At 46.1% G+C, this 14,033-nt stretch overlaps 1 protein-coding gene across 2 annotated transcripts; it reads left to right on the forward strand.

Annotated features, from left to right (window-relative positions):
• The first annotated feature begins 5,632 nt into the window (after positions 1–5,632).
• LOC126992355 (uncharacterized) lies at positions 5,633–12,384 on the forward strand. 2 transcript variants are annotated; one of them, XM_050851061.1, is made up of 3 exons: positions 5,633–5,806; positions 6,476–6,587; positions 10,450–12,384. In XM_050851061.1, the coding sequence occupies exon 3, from the start codon at positions 10,453–10,455 to the stop codon at positions 11,866–11,868; it is 1,416 nt and encodes a 471-aa protein (XP_050707018.1). In that variant the 5' UTR covers positions 5,633–5,806; positions 6,476–6,587; positions 10,450–10,452; the 3' UTR covers positions 11,869–12,384. The 2 variants fall into 2 exon arrangements, with proteins under 2 accessions (XP_050707018.1, XP_050707017.1); XM_050851060.1 differs by lacking the exon at positions 5,633–5,806 and having other exon boundaries at positions 5,845–6,587.
• Positions 12,385–14,033: the final 1,649 nt, after the last annotated feature.

The raw sequence follows: 14,033 nt of genomic DNA on the forward strand, positions 1-14,033 counted from the left end.
CAATTGTGAGCGTGTATGTGAATTCTTATATGCATGTATATGCATGCATGCTTATATGCATGTGCTTGCATGTATCTCGTGAGGTGCTCTGCCATGAGGTATGTATACGTGTGCCTGCAAGGCTTTGTATGCTGATGTGGACAGGTCGATTTATGAAAGGCAAATACAAGTGTATATATAATTACTGTTGTAGGCCCTTTCTCTCTCTCTCTCTCTCTCTCTCTCTAAGTCAAAGGCAGTCAGTCAAAGGCAGTCAAATTCATTCAAAGTCAGTCAGTCAGTCGTTAAAGTTTGTCAGTCAAAGTTTGTCAGCCATAGTATGTCAGTCATAATCTCTCAGTCAATCAGTCAATCATTCAAGGTCAGTCAAAGTCAATCGTTCAGTAAAAATTAGTCAGTCAATCAAAGTCAGTCACTCAGTCAAAGCTATTCATTCATTCAGTCAGTTAGAGTCAGTCAAAGTCAATCAGTCAGTGAAAGTCAGTCAGTCAGTCAGAGCCAGTCAGCCAAAGTCAGTCAGTCATTCAGTAAATCAAAGTCAGGTCAGTTACTCATTCAAAGTTTCAAAGTCAGTCAGTTAGTCAGTTATAGTCAGTTAGTAAGTCGAAGTCAGTCTCAGTTAGTCAGTCGGATTCAGTCAGTTGGATTCAATCAGTCAGTCAGTCAGTCGAGGTTAGTCAGTCAATCAGTCAGTTAAAGTCACTCAGCCAAAGTCAGTCAGTTAGTCAGTCAGTCAGTCAATCAGTCAGTTAAAATCAGTCAGTTAGTTAAAGTCAGTCAGTCAATCACAGTGAGTCAAAGTCTATCAGTAAGTCAGTCCATCAAAGTCAGTCAGTCAGTCAGTCACAGTCAGTCAGTCGGTCAGTCAAAGTCAGTCAGTTAGTCAAAGTCAATCAGTCAGTCAAAGTCAATCGGTCAGTCAGTCAGTCGGATTCAGTCAGTCAATCAGTCAGTCAGTCAGTCAGTCACTCAGATTCAGTCAGTTGAAGTCAGTCAATCAATCAGTCAGTTAAAGTCAGTCACTCAAAGGTAGTCAGTCAGTCGAAGTCAGTCTGTCATTCAGTCAGTCAGTTAGTCGGTTTCAATCAGTCACTCGAAGTCAGTCAGTCAATCAGTCATTAAAGTCAGTCAGTCAAAGTCAATCAGTAAGTCAGTTAAAGTCAGTCAGTCAAAGTCAGTCAGTCAGTTTAAGTCAGTCAGTCAGTCACAGTTAATCAGTAAGTCAGTCAAAGTCAGTCAGTCAGTCAGTCAAAGTCAGTCAGTCATCCAAAGCCAGTCAGATAGTCAAAATCAGTCAGCCAGTCAATGTCAGTCAGTCAGTCAGTGAGTCAGTCAAAGTTAGTCAGTCAATCAGTCTATCAAAGTCATCAGTCAGCCAGTTAAAGTTAGTGAGTCAGTCTATCAAAGTCATCTGTCAGTCAGAGTCAATCAGTCAAAGTCAGTCAATCAGTCAAAGTCAGTCATTCAGTCAGTCAGTCGGATTCAGTCAATCAATCAATCAGTCAGTCAGTCAGTCAGTCGGATTCAGTCAGTCAGTCCGTCGAAGTCAGTCAGTCAATCAGTTAAAGTCAGTCACTCAAAGTCAGTCAGTCAATCAGTTAAAGTCAGTCACTCAAAGTCAGTCAGTCAATCAGTTAAAGTCAGTCACTCAAAGTCAGTCAGTCAGTCGAAGTCAGTCAGTCACTCAGTCAGTCAAAGTCAGTCAGTCAATCAATCAAAGTCAGTCAAAGTCAATCAGTCAGTCAGTCAGTCAGTCAGTCAGTTAAAGTCAGTCAGTCATTCAAAGTCAGTCAGTCAGTCAGTCAGTCAGCCAGTCAGTCAGTCAGTTAATCAAAGTCAGTCAGTCAATCAGTCTTTCAAAGTCATCAGTCGACCAGTTAAAGTCAGTCAGTCTATCAAAGTCATCAGTCAGTCAGTCAGTCAGTCAAAGTTAGTCAATCAGTCAAAGTCAGTCAATCTGTCAGTCAGTCGGTCAGACTCAGTCAGTCAGTCATTCAAAGTTAGTCAGTCAATATCAGTCTCTGTCGGTCAGTCAATCAGTCTCTCTCTCTCTCTCTCTCTCTCTCTCTCTCTCTCTCTCTCTCTCTCTCTCTCTCTCAGTTGATAACAATGCTGTCCCCATTCCTTACTCATCATTATAGTTGCAGTTATTTGAACCAAAAATATGGACATTTAATTTCTGTGTGCTGTCTACGCCAAGAAAAATAATGCACACGGTATCACAACACTTTTTTTTCTTTCTTCTTTTGTTCCCTCTAAATACTATACATTACTTTTATTGGTGTGGGAACATCGTACATCAGAAAAGGCACAGCTTCCCTCAACCTTTAGAATTCTTAATTGGTTTCAGCGGGCATTATTTATTTGTTTATTTATTTTTGTGGAGGCTCGTCTGTGTGGCAGAATGTGACACACCTCGCCCCAGTCCATTAACCTACTACCACTGGCAATGGTCATTCTCATGTTGTGATTAAAAAAACGGAGCGGTTAATAAAGAAGGGAACATCATGCAGCTAACGGTTCCTCCATTGGAAAAAAATATTATTATGATCATAATTATTATTATTATTAATATTATTATTATTATTAGTAGTAGTAGTAGTATTGAAACAACTGATATTGTTATTATCGTTGGTATTGCTAATTAATGGTCTGACGTGAGTAGCCTAAAGGAGATTCTCTCTCTCTCTCTCTCTCTCTCTCTCTCTCTCTCTCTCTCTCTCTCTCTCTCTCTTCAATATTATCTCAGCTAAAATTAAGTCCTCATTCTACAGAAACAGAATGCGAGAAAAAGATCAATGTCCATAGATGTGCAGACTAGGCTATTTTCTAGGCTATGGACTATGCAGACTACGGGCTAGGCTACCTTATTCTTTTACACACATCCCTGAACAATGTTTTGATTTCCTTCATCTACTCATTTTAGTTCATAAGTTTATTACATTAAATAAAAAAAATAATAGTTTTATGTTAACCTGGTGGTAGTTCCACTTCTGTAGCCATCGCCTCTGTTTCGTTTCTTCTTCGCCAGTACTCGCTTCCATTTATCTTCTTTTCGACTTCTTTTCCTTCCTCTTGAATGAGCGGCTTTCTGACCAACATAATTTTCTTCTCCGGAGTTCATAACAGAAAAAAAGAATCACCCAACCTTGTGAAAAATTGTATCAACGTGAATCTGACGGACGCCAGGGTGGTGTCGTGCGCTGACTGGAGAGCTGGGCCGATAACCTGCGCGTTATTGGCTGGGAGTCCCAGCCAAGGTCCCAGCCTGGGACCTTGCCATGTTCTTCCACGCATTTAAAGGCGGCTTTACACCTGGCAATTCCTAGTCGGCAATACAGGCGCGGCAATACAGTTTTCTGCAGCTGAGCGCGTCCGTCTTGTATTGCCGACTGCAGGAATTGCCAGGTGTTAAGGCGGTGTCACGGGCAAAATTGAGCCTCGGGCAAAATTGAACCTCGGGCAAAATTGAGCCTCGGGCAAAATTGAGCCCGGGCATCAACATGCCTCTGTTATCTTAGCTCAAGCTCGTGTATATGGGCTTCTTTTCGTCTGATATGACGTCTAGAGCTAGCATGATCATCATTCTTTATTATGATGACAAAGACCATGTCAAAATTTGCCCCATTAAATAAGAAATTACATAAAATTCGGCAGCTTTTCCTCGTCGCCAAGCCATCCTCCAGCAGCGCTCCGACACCCATGATCGCACATTCATTTTTCTCAGAAAATAGGATACCAATCACATTTACATCAACGTATTTCCAAAGGTGAATACTTAGGCCATGTTCACACCAAGTTGTGACACCTGAGATTCATTAATAACGACAGGGGAAGGAAAAATATAGGCCCCTGTCAATGGCAAAATTGAGCCTCGGGCAGAATTGAGCCGGGGCATCTCTATGCCTCGGATTTCTTCGCTATTATATGTTGTAAGATCGTGTTATAGTAGGATATCAATGTATTATTATTATTTAATATCTCCACGAATTAGGCATACAATTGTCAATGGAAAAACCCCACGACAGATAGATCACGCCACCTTATAGGAATGTCGTCCGTCAGTGTTTACCGTCTCAGTTTTGTATACTTAGCACTCCGACGGTGCGTGGAGGTCACCTTGACATACGTGACCAATTGTAACCATTATTTTCCAACCTGTAACTCGCTACTCCTTCACGAGAGTCCGACTGACACACAACGACAGTCGCTCTCGCTCCGTCGCTTCTTGTACATAAAGGCTACGAATATAATTCGCCTTAAGGAAGCTGAAGTCTTAATCAACACCCTTTAAACGCCCCCCGACAAGCCCGTTACATTTGGTTGGCAGCGGTCACCCCGCGCCTGTGCCTTCGCTACCTCGTTCTCCTCCAAGCCACGAGAACTCACCAACACAACTCCGGGGACAGGCGTACAAGGGAAGAAGGAGTCAACGCACCTGCCGTCCGCGGCACCGCACCTGCCGTCCGCGGCAACGCACAAGGCGCCAGCTACAAGCATCTCCCAAGTCGCCACCTACGTGCAACTCACAAGGCGCCAGCTACAAGCATCTCCCAAGTCGCCACCTACGTGCAACTCACAAGGCGCCAGCTACAAGCATCTCCCAAGTCGCCACCTACGTGCAACTCACAAGGCGCCAGCTACAAGCATCTCCCAAGTCGCCACCTACGTGCAACTCACAAGGCGCCAGCTACAAGCATCTCACAAGTCGCCACCTACGTGCAACTCACAAGGCGCCAGCTACAAGCATCTCCCAAGTCGCCACCTACGTGCAACTCACACGGCGCCAGCTACAAGCATCTCCCAAGTCGCCACCTACGTGCAACTCACAAGGCGCCAGCTACAAGCATCTCACAAGTCGCCACCTACGTGCAACTCACAAGGCGCCAGCTACAAGCATCTCACAAGTCGCCACCTACGTGCAACTCACAAGGCGCCAGCTACAAGCATCTCACAAGTCGCCACCTACGTGCAACTCTACAGGCGTCCAGCCTACAAGCCTCGAGCACACCAGCAGCAACTCTGCAGGCGTCCAGCCTACAAGCCTCGAGCACACCAGCAGCAACTCTGCAGGCGTCCAGCCTACAAGCCTCGAGCACACCAGCAGCAACTCTGCAGGCGTCCAGCCTACAAGCCTCGAGCACACCAGCTACAAGCAACTCTATAGGCGTCAAGCCTACAAGCCCCGAGCACACCCACCGGCCTACGCAGCCGAACGCGAGGGCCATAATCTACAAGCCGCTCCCCCGCTTCAAGCCAGCACTGCTACGAACACTGCAAGCCACTCCACGATACGGCGGAAGTATTCACACCAGCGAGGAGGAGGCACGCCCCGCTGACCTTGGGACACCCCGCATGCCCCTCGCTCCACAGCTGGCGGCACCACCGCCGCTGCCGGGAGCATCGGCCCAAACCTCTTCCGGCATACAGTCAGCAAGGGTACCCGCGGCCATCTCCCGGTGCCTGCAAGCTGTTCCCACTACCGTTTCTTGCAAGGCGTCTTCTCAAGAGGTTACACACCCAAGTCGTCTTATCTGCCACCGCCGCCCATCTCTTACTATAACAAGGACGACGCGGCCATCATACGTCTGGCGGCAGTGTACTGGCTCCCGCACCGCGGCCGCTCATTTTGCTGGGTCAGCAGTTTTTCAACCTCCATTGCGAGTCCTCCGATGTCAGCCCATCCCTCACCTCTCACCGCCGCTGTGGCCGCGGCCGAGGTTTCCTGACGCGCCTACAACGCCTGCACGTCACCCAGGGCATCACAGGCCGTCGCCCTCTCCACTACATCAGCTGATTAATCTTGGTATTTGTGGATATTCCATTCTTGTCCAAATATGCCGACTCGGCTCATTTTCATTATTATCCGTGCAGAGGCACGATTTTTTTTATTTTTGTGTTCCTAACACTGTTTCTTCAGTCATAATTGTGAGAGTAACGTTCATTCGCATACGATATTGATTCTTTCTTATTGTTTGCTAGCGAGTCTATTGAGTATAGTGTGAGTTCCCTGATCAAATTTAATCTTCATCAGTGTGCCCTGCCTCCGTTTTCTTTTCACCGCTCGAGAGAAAACGTGAGCTTCAATGGTATACTCACTTAACATACCACTTTGTTTATATAGTTATTCTTTCATTATACCCATATCATTAGGGCATTCCATTATACCCTTAACTTCTATTACGTCTAAACAGGCACCTTGCTAGCCATTCTTTCTTGCCTTTTTAGGGTTTCAACGCAAACTATTCATTCATACACGTTCCGGTTATTGGTTCATATTTACAGCTATCATCATATGCTCCTATTTTGTAAATGATTTACACCATAGTATGACCAAAGACACTCGCTAAACTCGGCGACACCTTTCAACAGTTGGCTCGTCCTTCAAGTGAAGAGGGACTGGAACACGATACCACAACCGGTGAATTTACTAAGGTAATCTTATGTTCAGGCACTCATTATTTATCAATTACAGGCCGCAGACTTCGTTCACCCCCGGGTTCGTCTGCATACTTACAACCCACTCAAGGTTCAAGGACACCCTCACCGGCATCCCCTCGCACCGGCCGCAGTATTACAGGCTCAAAGTAAGGTCTCTCTCACCTGTAGTTTTTGCAAACAATCAGGACATTCTGAACATTCTTGTTTCGCGAAACGTAGGGAATCAACACATTCGAGACGGGGCTCAGATAGGAGGTCAGGAGGTTACAGGGGCGGGCATCATTCATCACACAGGAACCCTAGGCCAAACCATCAGCGGAAGGCTGCCTTTTGCCATATCCACGGGAATTGTTTTCATGATTCAGACAGTTGTTCTGCAATACAAAAGGCCAAGGAGGAACAGAAGTACAAGTCCTCAGCGGACAGTAAACCACACTCCTCATCTTCTCAGAATAAAAAGACATGACTTCGTGACAGCCCCGAGGCGTACATCCAAGTGTCCCTTAAGGAAAATACTAATTGGGAGCAACTTGACTCCGTCATTGCCGCCTTGGGACGGACAAGCATAATTGCCCTCCCTTGCAAGGTGGGCAACACTTCACTCACCTTAGCGGTTGACACAGGTGCCACAGTCAATGTCATATCCGACTCCGCTTACAGGTAACTGACACGACAAGCGAGTGGGGAAAATTGGCCGCTCCAAGAGAACGACCTGAATGTGGTAGGCGTGACGGGCACCACTTTGGGTATCCTTGGGCGAGTACCACTAACAGTCAGCTTACATGTAAAAGTATGTCCTTTTCGAGATTTCTCTTATGTCTCTAGCAGGTTTGCTTTACCTGTGGATGGGATCTTAGGATTGAACGCCATGAAAGACCTGCACATCGCCATAAACCCTGTAAGCAACGCGATCGTGTATCAAGGCCGACGCATACAGGGGATGGTCAATCCATCGCCTCTGTCAACTGTAATCTCACCCTCAGAGGTGGAAAATGACCAACCCACCACAGACTCAGGGGCTGCCACCGCCCAAGTGTCCCCTCTTACGGTCAAACCACACGAAACCATTGCAGACTTGTGGCGGACAGTAACGGCAGTCGTAGAAGGTCCTCATATAGTTCCGGATCGTGCTGCAAAACTTGTTAAAATCCGTTTGCCTAACGCCCTCCGGCGGGCAGTGATGTGTATCGACGGAGTTCTCACGTACACCGCGTGACGGTGGAGGTAACTCTTGCAACAGTCAAGGAGGGAGGTTTTGCAGAGGCATTGGTAATAAACACGTCTGGATCCCTGTATCCTTAAAACACGGTGTTCGATTATGCCAGTGTCTGTGTATTGGAGAAATTTCGCCCCGTAACCAGCTGAATACTCTTCAGCCCAAGTCTCAGGCATAACCTCGGCGTGTCAGGCTTCTCCCGAACAAGACACAGCTAATTTAGAGGCGTTCCTAAAAGTTGCACACTATTCCGAAATTAAGCCAACCTTAGTCCAGCTTCTGGAGCATTATCGGGGGGCGCTTGCTCTACCAGGCGAGCCGCTTGGAGTTACGCAGTGTGCTGAACACCACATTAAGTTCAAACCCAATACAAATCCTGTATATATCAATGCGTACAAGCTCCCCCACAGTCAGAGGGAGGTGGTGCAACAACTTATCTCTGAAATGTTAGAACAAGGTGTCATCAAAGAATCGAATTCCCCGTGGAATTCGCCCTTGTTCCTGGTTCCAAAGAAAGACGGTTCTTATCGTCCTGTGATTGATTTTCGGCGTGTGAACACCGCGACCGTGGATGATCATTTTCCGCTTCCCGTTCTTAGAGATCTTCTGATGTGTCTCGGTAGAGGAAATAAAGTCTTTACGAGTCTTGATCTGGTCAGTGGCTACTGGCAACTGCCCATGGCCCCCGAGTCACGTGAAATAACGGCTTTCAGCACGCCTCATGGCCACTATGAGTGGACGAGGATGCCGTTCGGGCTCAAAGGAGCTCCCTTGACTTTCCAAAGGACAATGAACAGTATTTTTTGTGACCTGCTGGGCAACTCTGTCTATGTGTATTTAGACGACATCATCATAGCAAGTAAGGACGTGCATGCACACATGGAAACACTAAAAGCAGTCCTACACAGACTTCAAGAAGTCGGATTAAAGCTCAAAATCACCAAATGTGAGTTTTTAAAGCCTCGGATCAAGTTCTTGGGGCATGTCGTGGACGAATTCGGCATCCACACAGTGGACGACAAAATAAAGGCTATTGCCGAGTTCCCTCAGCCAACGTCTGCGGACAAGGTACGGTCTTTCTTGGGTGTCGCAGGTTATTACAGGCCTTTCATTAAGGACTTCGCAGCTCGCGCGAGTCCCCTAACCCATCTTTTAAAGAAAGACGTACCATTTCAGTGGCTCCCAGCTCAACAAACGAGTTTTGAGGATTTAAAGAAAGCGCTTACACGGGCTCCGGTCCTTGTCTTTCCGGATTTCAAGGACCCCTTTCAGCTTTGTACCGACGCTTCGGCTAGTGGAGTAGGAGCCGCGCTGATGCAAACAGATATGTCCGGCAAAAGCATGTGATAGCGTTCGCTAGTCGAGTACTTACAGCCCGGAAAGAACTATTCTGTTACCCCCCTCGCGGCTCTAGCCATTGTCTGGGCTCTGAAGCACTGTCGTGACATTGTGATGGGGTACAAAATTGTGGTGTTTACGGACCACGCGGCCATAACTGATCATTTGAAGGGAAATTAACCTACACGGTCGTCTGGCAAGATGGTTCTTAACGATCCAAGCATACAATCCGGAGATAAAATACATCACCGGGAAAACAAATGTGGTCGCAGATGCCTTATCTCGGAATGTTCCGATAGGCGCGATTACCACCCCAGAGGTCATCCACAACTTCACTTCACCTGAGCTACACACTGCTCAGCGTGACCACCCTGTGGAAGAGGTTAATTTACGCCCTCGAGTCGGGAGACGAATCAAACCTTCCTGAATTGCCAGTTCCCTTTTCACAATTCTTCCTATCAGAGGACAACCTCCTTTGTAGGTCATGGCCAACCAAACCGGTACCTATAGACCAACTGGTCATCCCAGACATATACGTCCCCGTGACGCTTAAGCTGGTCCATAACACACCCATTGCGGGTCACCCAGGAAGAGACAAGACGCTGTCTGTCACCAGACGAAAATTCTACTGGCCCACATTACGGGTTGATGTAGAAAAACATGTCGCACATTGCGTCGTTTGTGCTAAGCACAAGGGGTCCGTCAAAGGGCCAGCACCTATGTTGCAATACCCAGTACCAGAGGCGCCATGGGATGTTGTTAATATAGACTTACTACAGCTCCCCCAGAGCCAATATGGCTCGCGCTACTTATTGGCGGAGAGGGCTAATAGGAAAATCTTACAGGTCCTCAGGCCTATCGTGAACGATCTCCACGATAATTGGGAGGATTGGCTATCGCATATAGCCGCTTCCATAAATACGTCGGTAAACGACTCTACGGGGAAGTCTCCCTACTACATCTTGTATGGGGTGGAGAAACGTCTTCCGTACGACTTCCTAACAACCCCACAGCAACCTCTCTACACCATTGATAGGTACGCACAACAGCAGATGCATATGTTTTCCAAGATACACTCAGAAGTTAGGTGTACGTTAAAAGCTACGAAGGTTGAAATGATGTCAAAACAACACAAACAGGCCGTCCCGGTGAATTTCAAAGAGGGTGACACAGTCATGATTAAGCAAGCGGAAAGGAGTTCGAAACTGGGGGTTAAATTCGTGGGTCCTTACCGAGTTGTTCGGAATGTCAGGGGAAATCGGTTCGAGGTTCTCGAGTCGAATAGTGGAGTCAGTCTAGAAGTTCACAGTGATCGTCTGAAAGTAATTCCCTCACCTTTGGACCTTGATATTGGTACTTCCCCCTCAGAGTCAAATGTTCAACAAGATAATCCCAACACCCATAGCTATAACTTGAGACCACGGGTTTAAATACTTCATTCCCACCACTTTCAGATCATGATGTTGCGTTTTCTGACCATCTTATTGTCCCTCGGCTCCCTGCTTGCAACAACACCCATCCACCTGAAGCCTGGTGCCCTCACGGCACACATAGGAGAGGTCTTCCTCATAGAAGATGTGCTCCTCGTAAAATATCCATATACTTCCTTGACCAACACCACGGACACAATCAGGATAGTCTCAGAAAAACTACTCGGCATGGCAGACGCCATCCGGGCTACCAAGACTAGGGAATCAAAGGCACCTTCTAGTACCAACTCTCTGACTCTTTTTCAACTACTGGAGGATAGGATTCTGTTCTTACGGGGAAAAGTTGATGAGGTAAACATGGATTATAGTTTTCACTCAGTTCACTCTCGGGTAAAGAGGGGGTTGCTCAACATCGTTGGGTCCGCCTCAAAGTTCCTTTTCGGTACGGCTACCGACGAGGACGTTCGCGATTTGCGGGACCACTACGCTCATGTACTTTCCTTTGCTGCTCGAAATCGCAGGGTGATCAATGCCAATTGTAGGAAACTTGCGCAATTGCATACTAACATTGCGGTCCTGCTAGAGCAGACAAATAAGATGGTAGAGGTTATCAACATAGTTGTCAAACAGATCGACCAGGTGAATCAGTTTCTCCTCCTAGATCAGGCCTTGCATGTATTGGAAAACGTCATTACCTCCGTCGCAACGGCCCTGGACACGTCCCCGTCTCTTGTTCTAATCGCGAAGGATTTCGCTCTGTATTCAACGGGTAGCTACTCACTCTTGCAGTATTGCAAGGAGACGGTCTTCGGGCGATTCTATTGTTCTGCGTCTCTCTTTGCCTTCCTTCCAGTTCGGGGAGGGGTATGCGAGATCGCCCTCACCCGCGTGAACGCGTCTGACGCTCTTTCCCTGTGCCCTTACAAGCAGCTAACACCAACGCCTGTTTTCCATAAGAACTTTCAGGGTCTGCATTATTTTTATTTCCCTCAGTCCTTCTATGTATCGGTCATCTGCCCGGAGGGTACCACTTATCAACGGGTTACTGGTCACTATGCCATAGCGGAAGCATGCTATATCCGCTCCACTAACATAACAACGTACCCGTCCCGGATTCGTCTGGTTTTCACGGCCAATATTTCCCATCGAGTGTTTCCTCTACGGTCTCTCGATGACATTCATTTCTCCAGCATCTCGTATGTGACTAATTCCCTTAATTCATTGTCTTTCGCGAACAAAACAGAGTTTGCGGAAACCCTGGAGGAAACGCTGCCTGATTATTTGCATCTCCCCTACCTGTACCCTGGATTTTTTGTACCAATGTTTCTGATGTTCGTCAGTCTCGTCGTCATGTGCTACCTTATTAGGAGAAACTCTGTCCTGCACGATTATTTGGTTGTGCAGACACGGCGACTGGATGCCGGGAGGCCACTGGCAAGGTAGTTTTCCTTTTCTCAGACAAGTCAGGGGACAGAAACCTGGCTGCTCCTATACTTAACATTGTACTGTGTTTCACTACTGTATTTTTTTTTGGGGGGAGCTAGATCAACGTTTCATTGTCTGTAACTATGCCAGTTGATAGTTTCTTATACATGTGTCCTGATATTTATCTTTTGAGAGGTTTCTTATGTTTCATGTCACACACGTTGTGGTTTCCCTCTCCCTATTTATATTATAATTCCACATCTGTTCTTACATAGCCAGTGTTTTAATATAATTGTATCATAGGCAGTCTGCTTGACAACCTCCCACTATGTATGTTCATGGTACCTAGACTGCTATTTCGATTTTTATATATCGCGAGGTCGCGATCACTGGTAGGTGACCGAGCAGTGTTATAGTAGGATATCAATGTATTATTATTATTTAATATCTCCACGAATTAGGCATACAATTGTCAATGGAAAAACCCCACGACAGATAGATCACGCCACCTTATAGGAATGTCGTCCGTCAGTGTTTACCGTCTCAGTTTTGTATACTTAGCACTCCGACGGTGCGTGGAGGTCACCTTGACATACGTGACCAATTGTAACCATTATTTTCCAACCTGTAACTCGCTCCTTCACGAGAGTCCGACTGACACAACGACAGTCGCTCTCGCTCCGTCTCTTCTTGTACATAAAGTCTACGAATATAATTCGCCTTAAGGAAGCTGAAGTCTTAATCAACACCCTTTAAACGCCCCCCGACAAGCCCGTTACATTCGTTCTGTTGACATGTATGAGTAAATTAACGCTTTCTGTATCTACATATAGAAGGAAACCGCAAAATTCGCCCTAGTAAATCAGAAATTACATAAAGCTCGGCAGCTTTTCCTCGTCGCCAAGCCATCCTTCAGCAGCGCTCCGACACCCATGATCGCACATTCATTTTTCACAAAAAATAGGATACCAATCACATTTACATCAACGTATTTCCACAGGTGAATACTTAGGCCATGTTCACACCAAATTGCGACACCTGAGATTCATTAATAATGACAGGGGAAGGAAAAATGTAGGGCCTTCCTTGTCTCTAATTAAGCGACGTCGATGAAACCGTACACGGCCTGAGATGGTACCAAGACCTGTTTGTAACAACTACATCAACACAAACTCCTCCCACTACTGCTGCAAGCCTGCATATCCATGCCATTTCAACGTAATGGAGCAAAATAACCCCGGTCAAAGGTAAGTCTTTGAATCTTTTCATTTACCCTCTTTTTTTTGCCTTTTTCCCCTCTTTCAGGCCAGGTTAGGTTAAGGGCGAGGTTAAGTTATGGGCTATGTTAGGTTATGTTAAGGATTAGGTTAGGATAGGATACTTAGTATGGAGGTCAAAGAGCCCCGGCTAGGAGGTTATAATGTTGGTTTTAGGAAATTTACATAGATTTGTCGGAAATTCTTGCCAAATCTCGCCTATTTAGGCCTCCCCCACCATAAACTCTGCTTTTCCGACAAGTCCTCAGTGGGGTTAGGGTATTGACCAAGGTGGCATTAGGTTTGTTCGAGTACCTAGGTTAGATTTACGATGGGTTAGCTTTGGTTAGGTTTAATTATACGAGCATGCGAACAAAATTTTTTTTTGGGGGGGGTGAACATATACTGTACTATAAGTTCACCTGTCTCAGATTTTCAGATGAAACTTCACTTTTTTGGTAGATTTTTATGTGCTTTGAACAAATCTAGTATATAACCATTTTCATTGCAAATCAACCTTTTTCAAACCCTTCCCCCACATAACTGAAGGATTTCCAACGAAAATAAGCAGATTCATACAAAAAAACACCAAAATCTACCAGAAAAATGTATTTTCATCTCCAAGCATGTGGTAAAGTTGCAGTTTCGGGCAATATTCCCTAACCTAATCTAACTTAATACATTGGTTGGTACTTATTGGCACTGGATCAGTACCTAACGCCACTTTGGCCATTACTATCATCACTTTGCTCAGTACTTATCGCCATCGGGTCTGCACGTTTAGATTTGAATCCCTTCCTCTACCCCCTTTACCCCCCTTCTTCCCCTGCAGACCATCATGGTGCAGGGTAATGTGGATGGACTCTGGAGGAAATGATAAATTATATAAAAATTAATATCTCAGGAATGAACATTCTGACAGTAAGA

This window comes from Eriocheir sinensis, unplaced genomic scaffold (assembly GCF_024679095.1).
Source record: "Eriocheir sinensis breed Jianghai 21 unplaced genomic scaffold, ASM2467909v1 Scaffold45, whole genome shotgun sequence".
NCBI lineage: Eukaryota > Metazoa > Arthropoda > Malacostraca > Decapoda > Varunidae > Eriocheir > Eriocheir sinensis.

Excerpts from the sequence above, each read along its gene's own strand:
- LOC126992355 (XM_050851060.1), top strand. The coding sequence starts at position 6,444 with ATGTTCAGGCACTCATTATTTATCAATTACAGGCCGCAGACTTCGTTC. Across the intron at positions 6,588-10,449 it reads CGCAGTATTACAGGCTCAAA|ATCATGATGTTGCGTTTTCT; the intron begins GTAAGGTCTCTC and ends CACCACTTTCAG.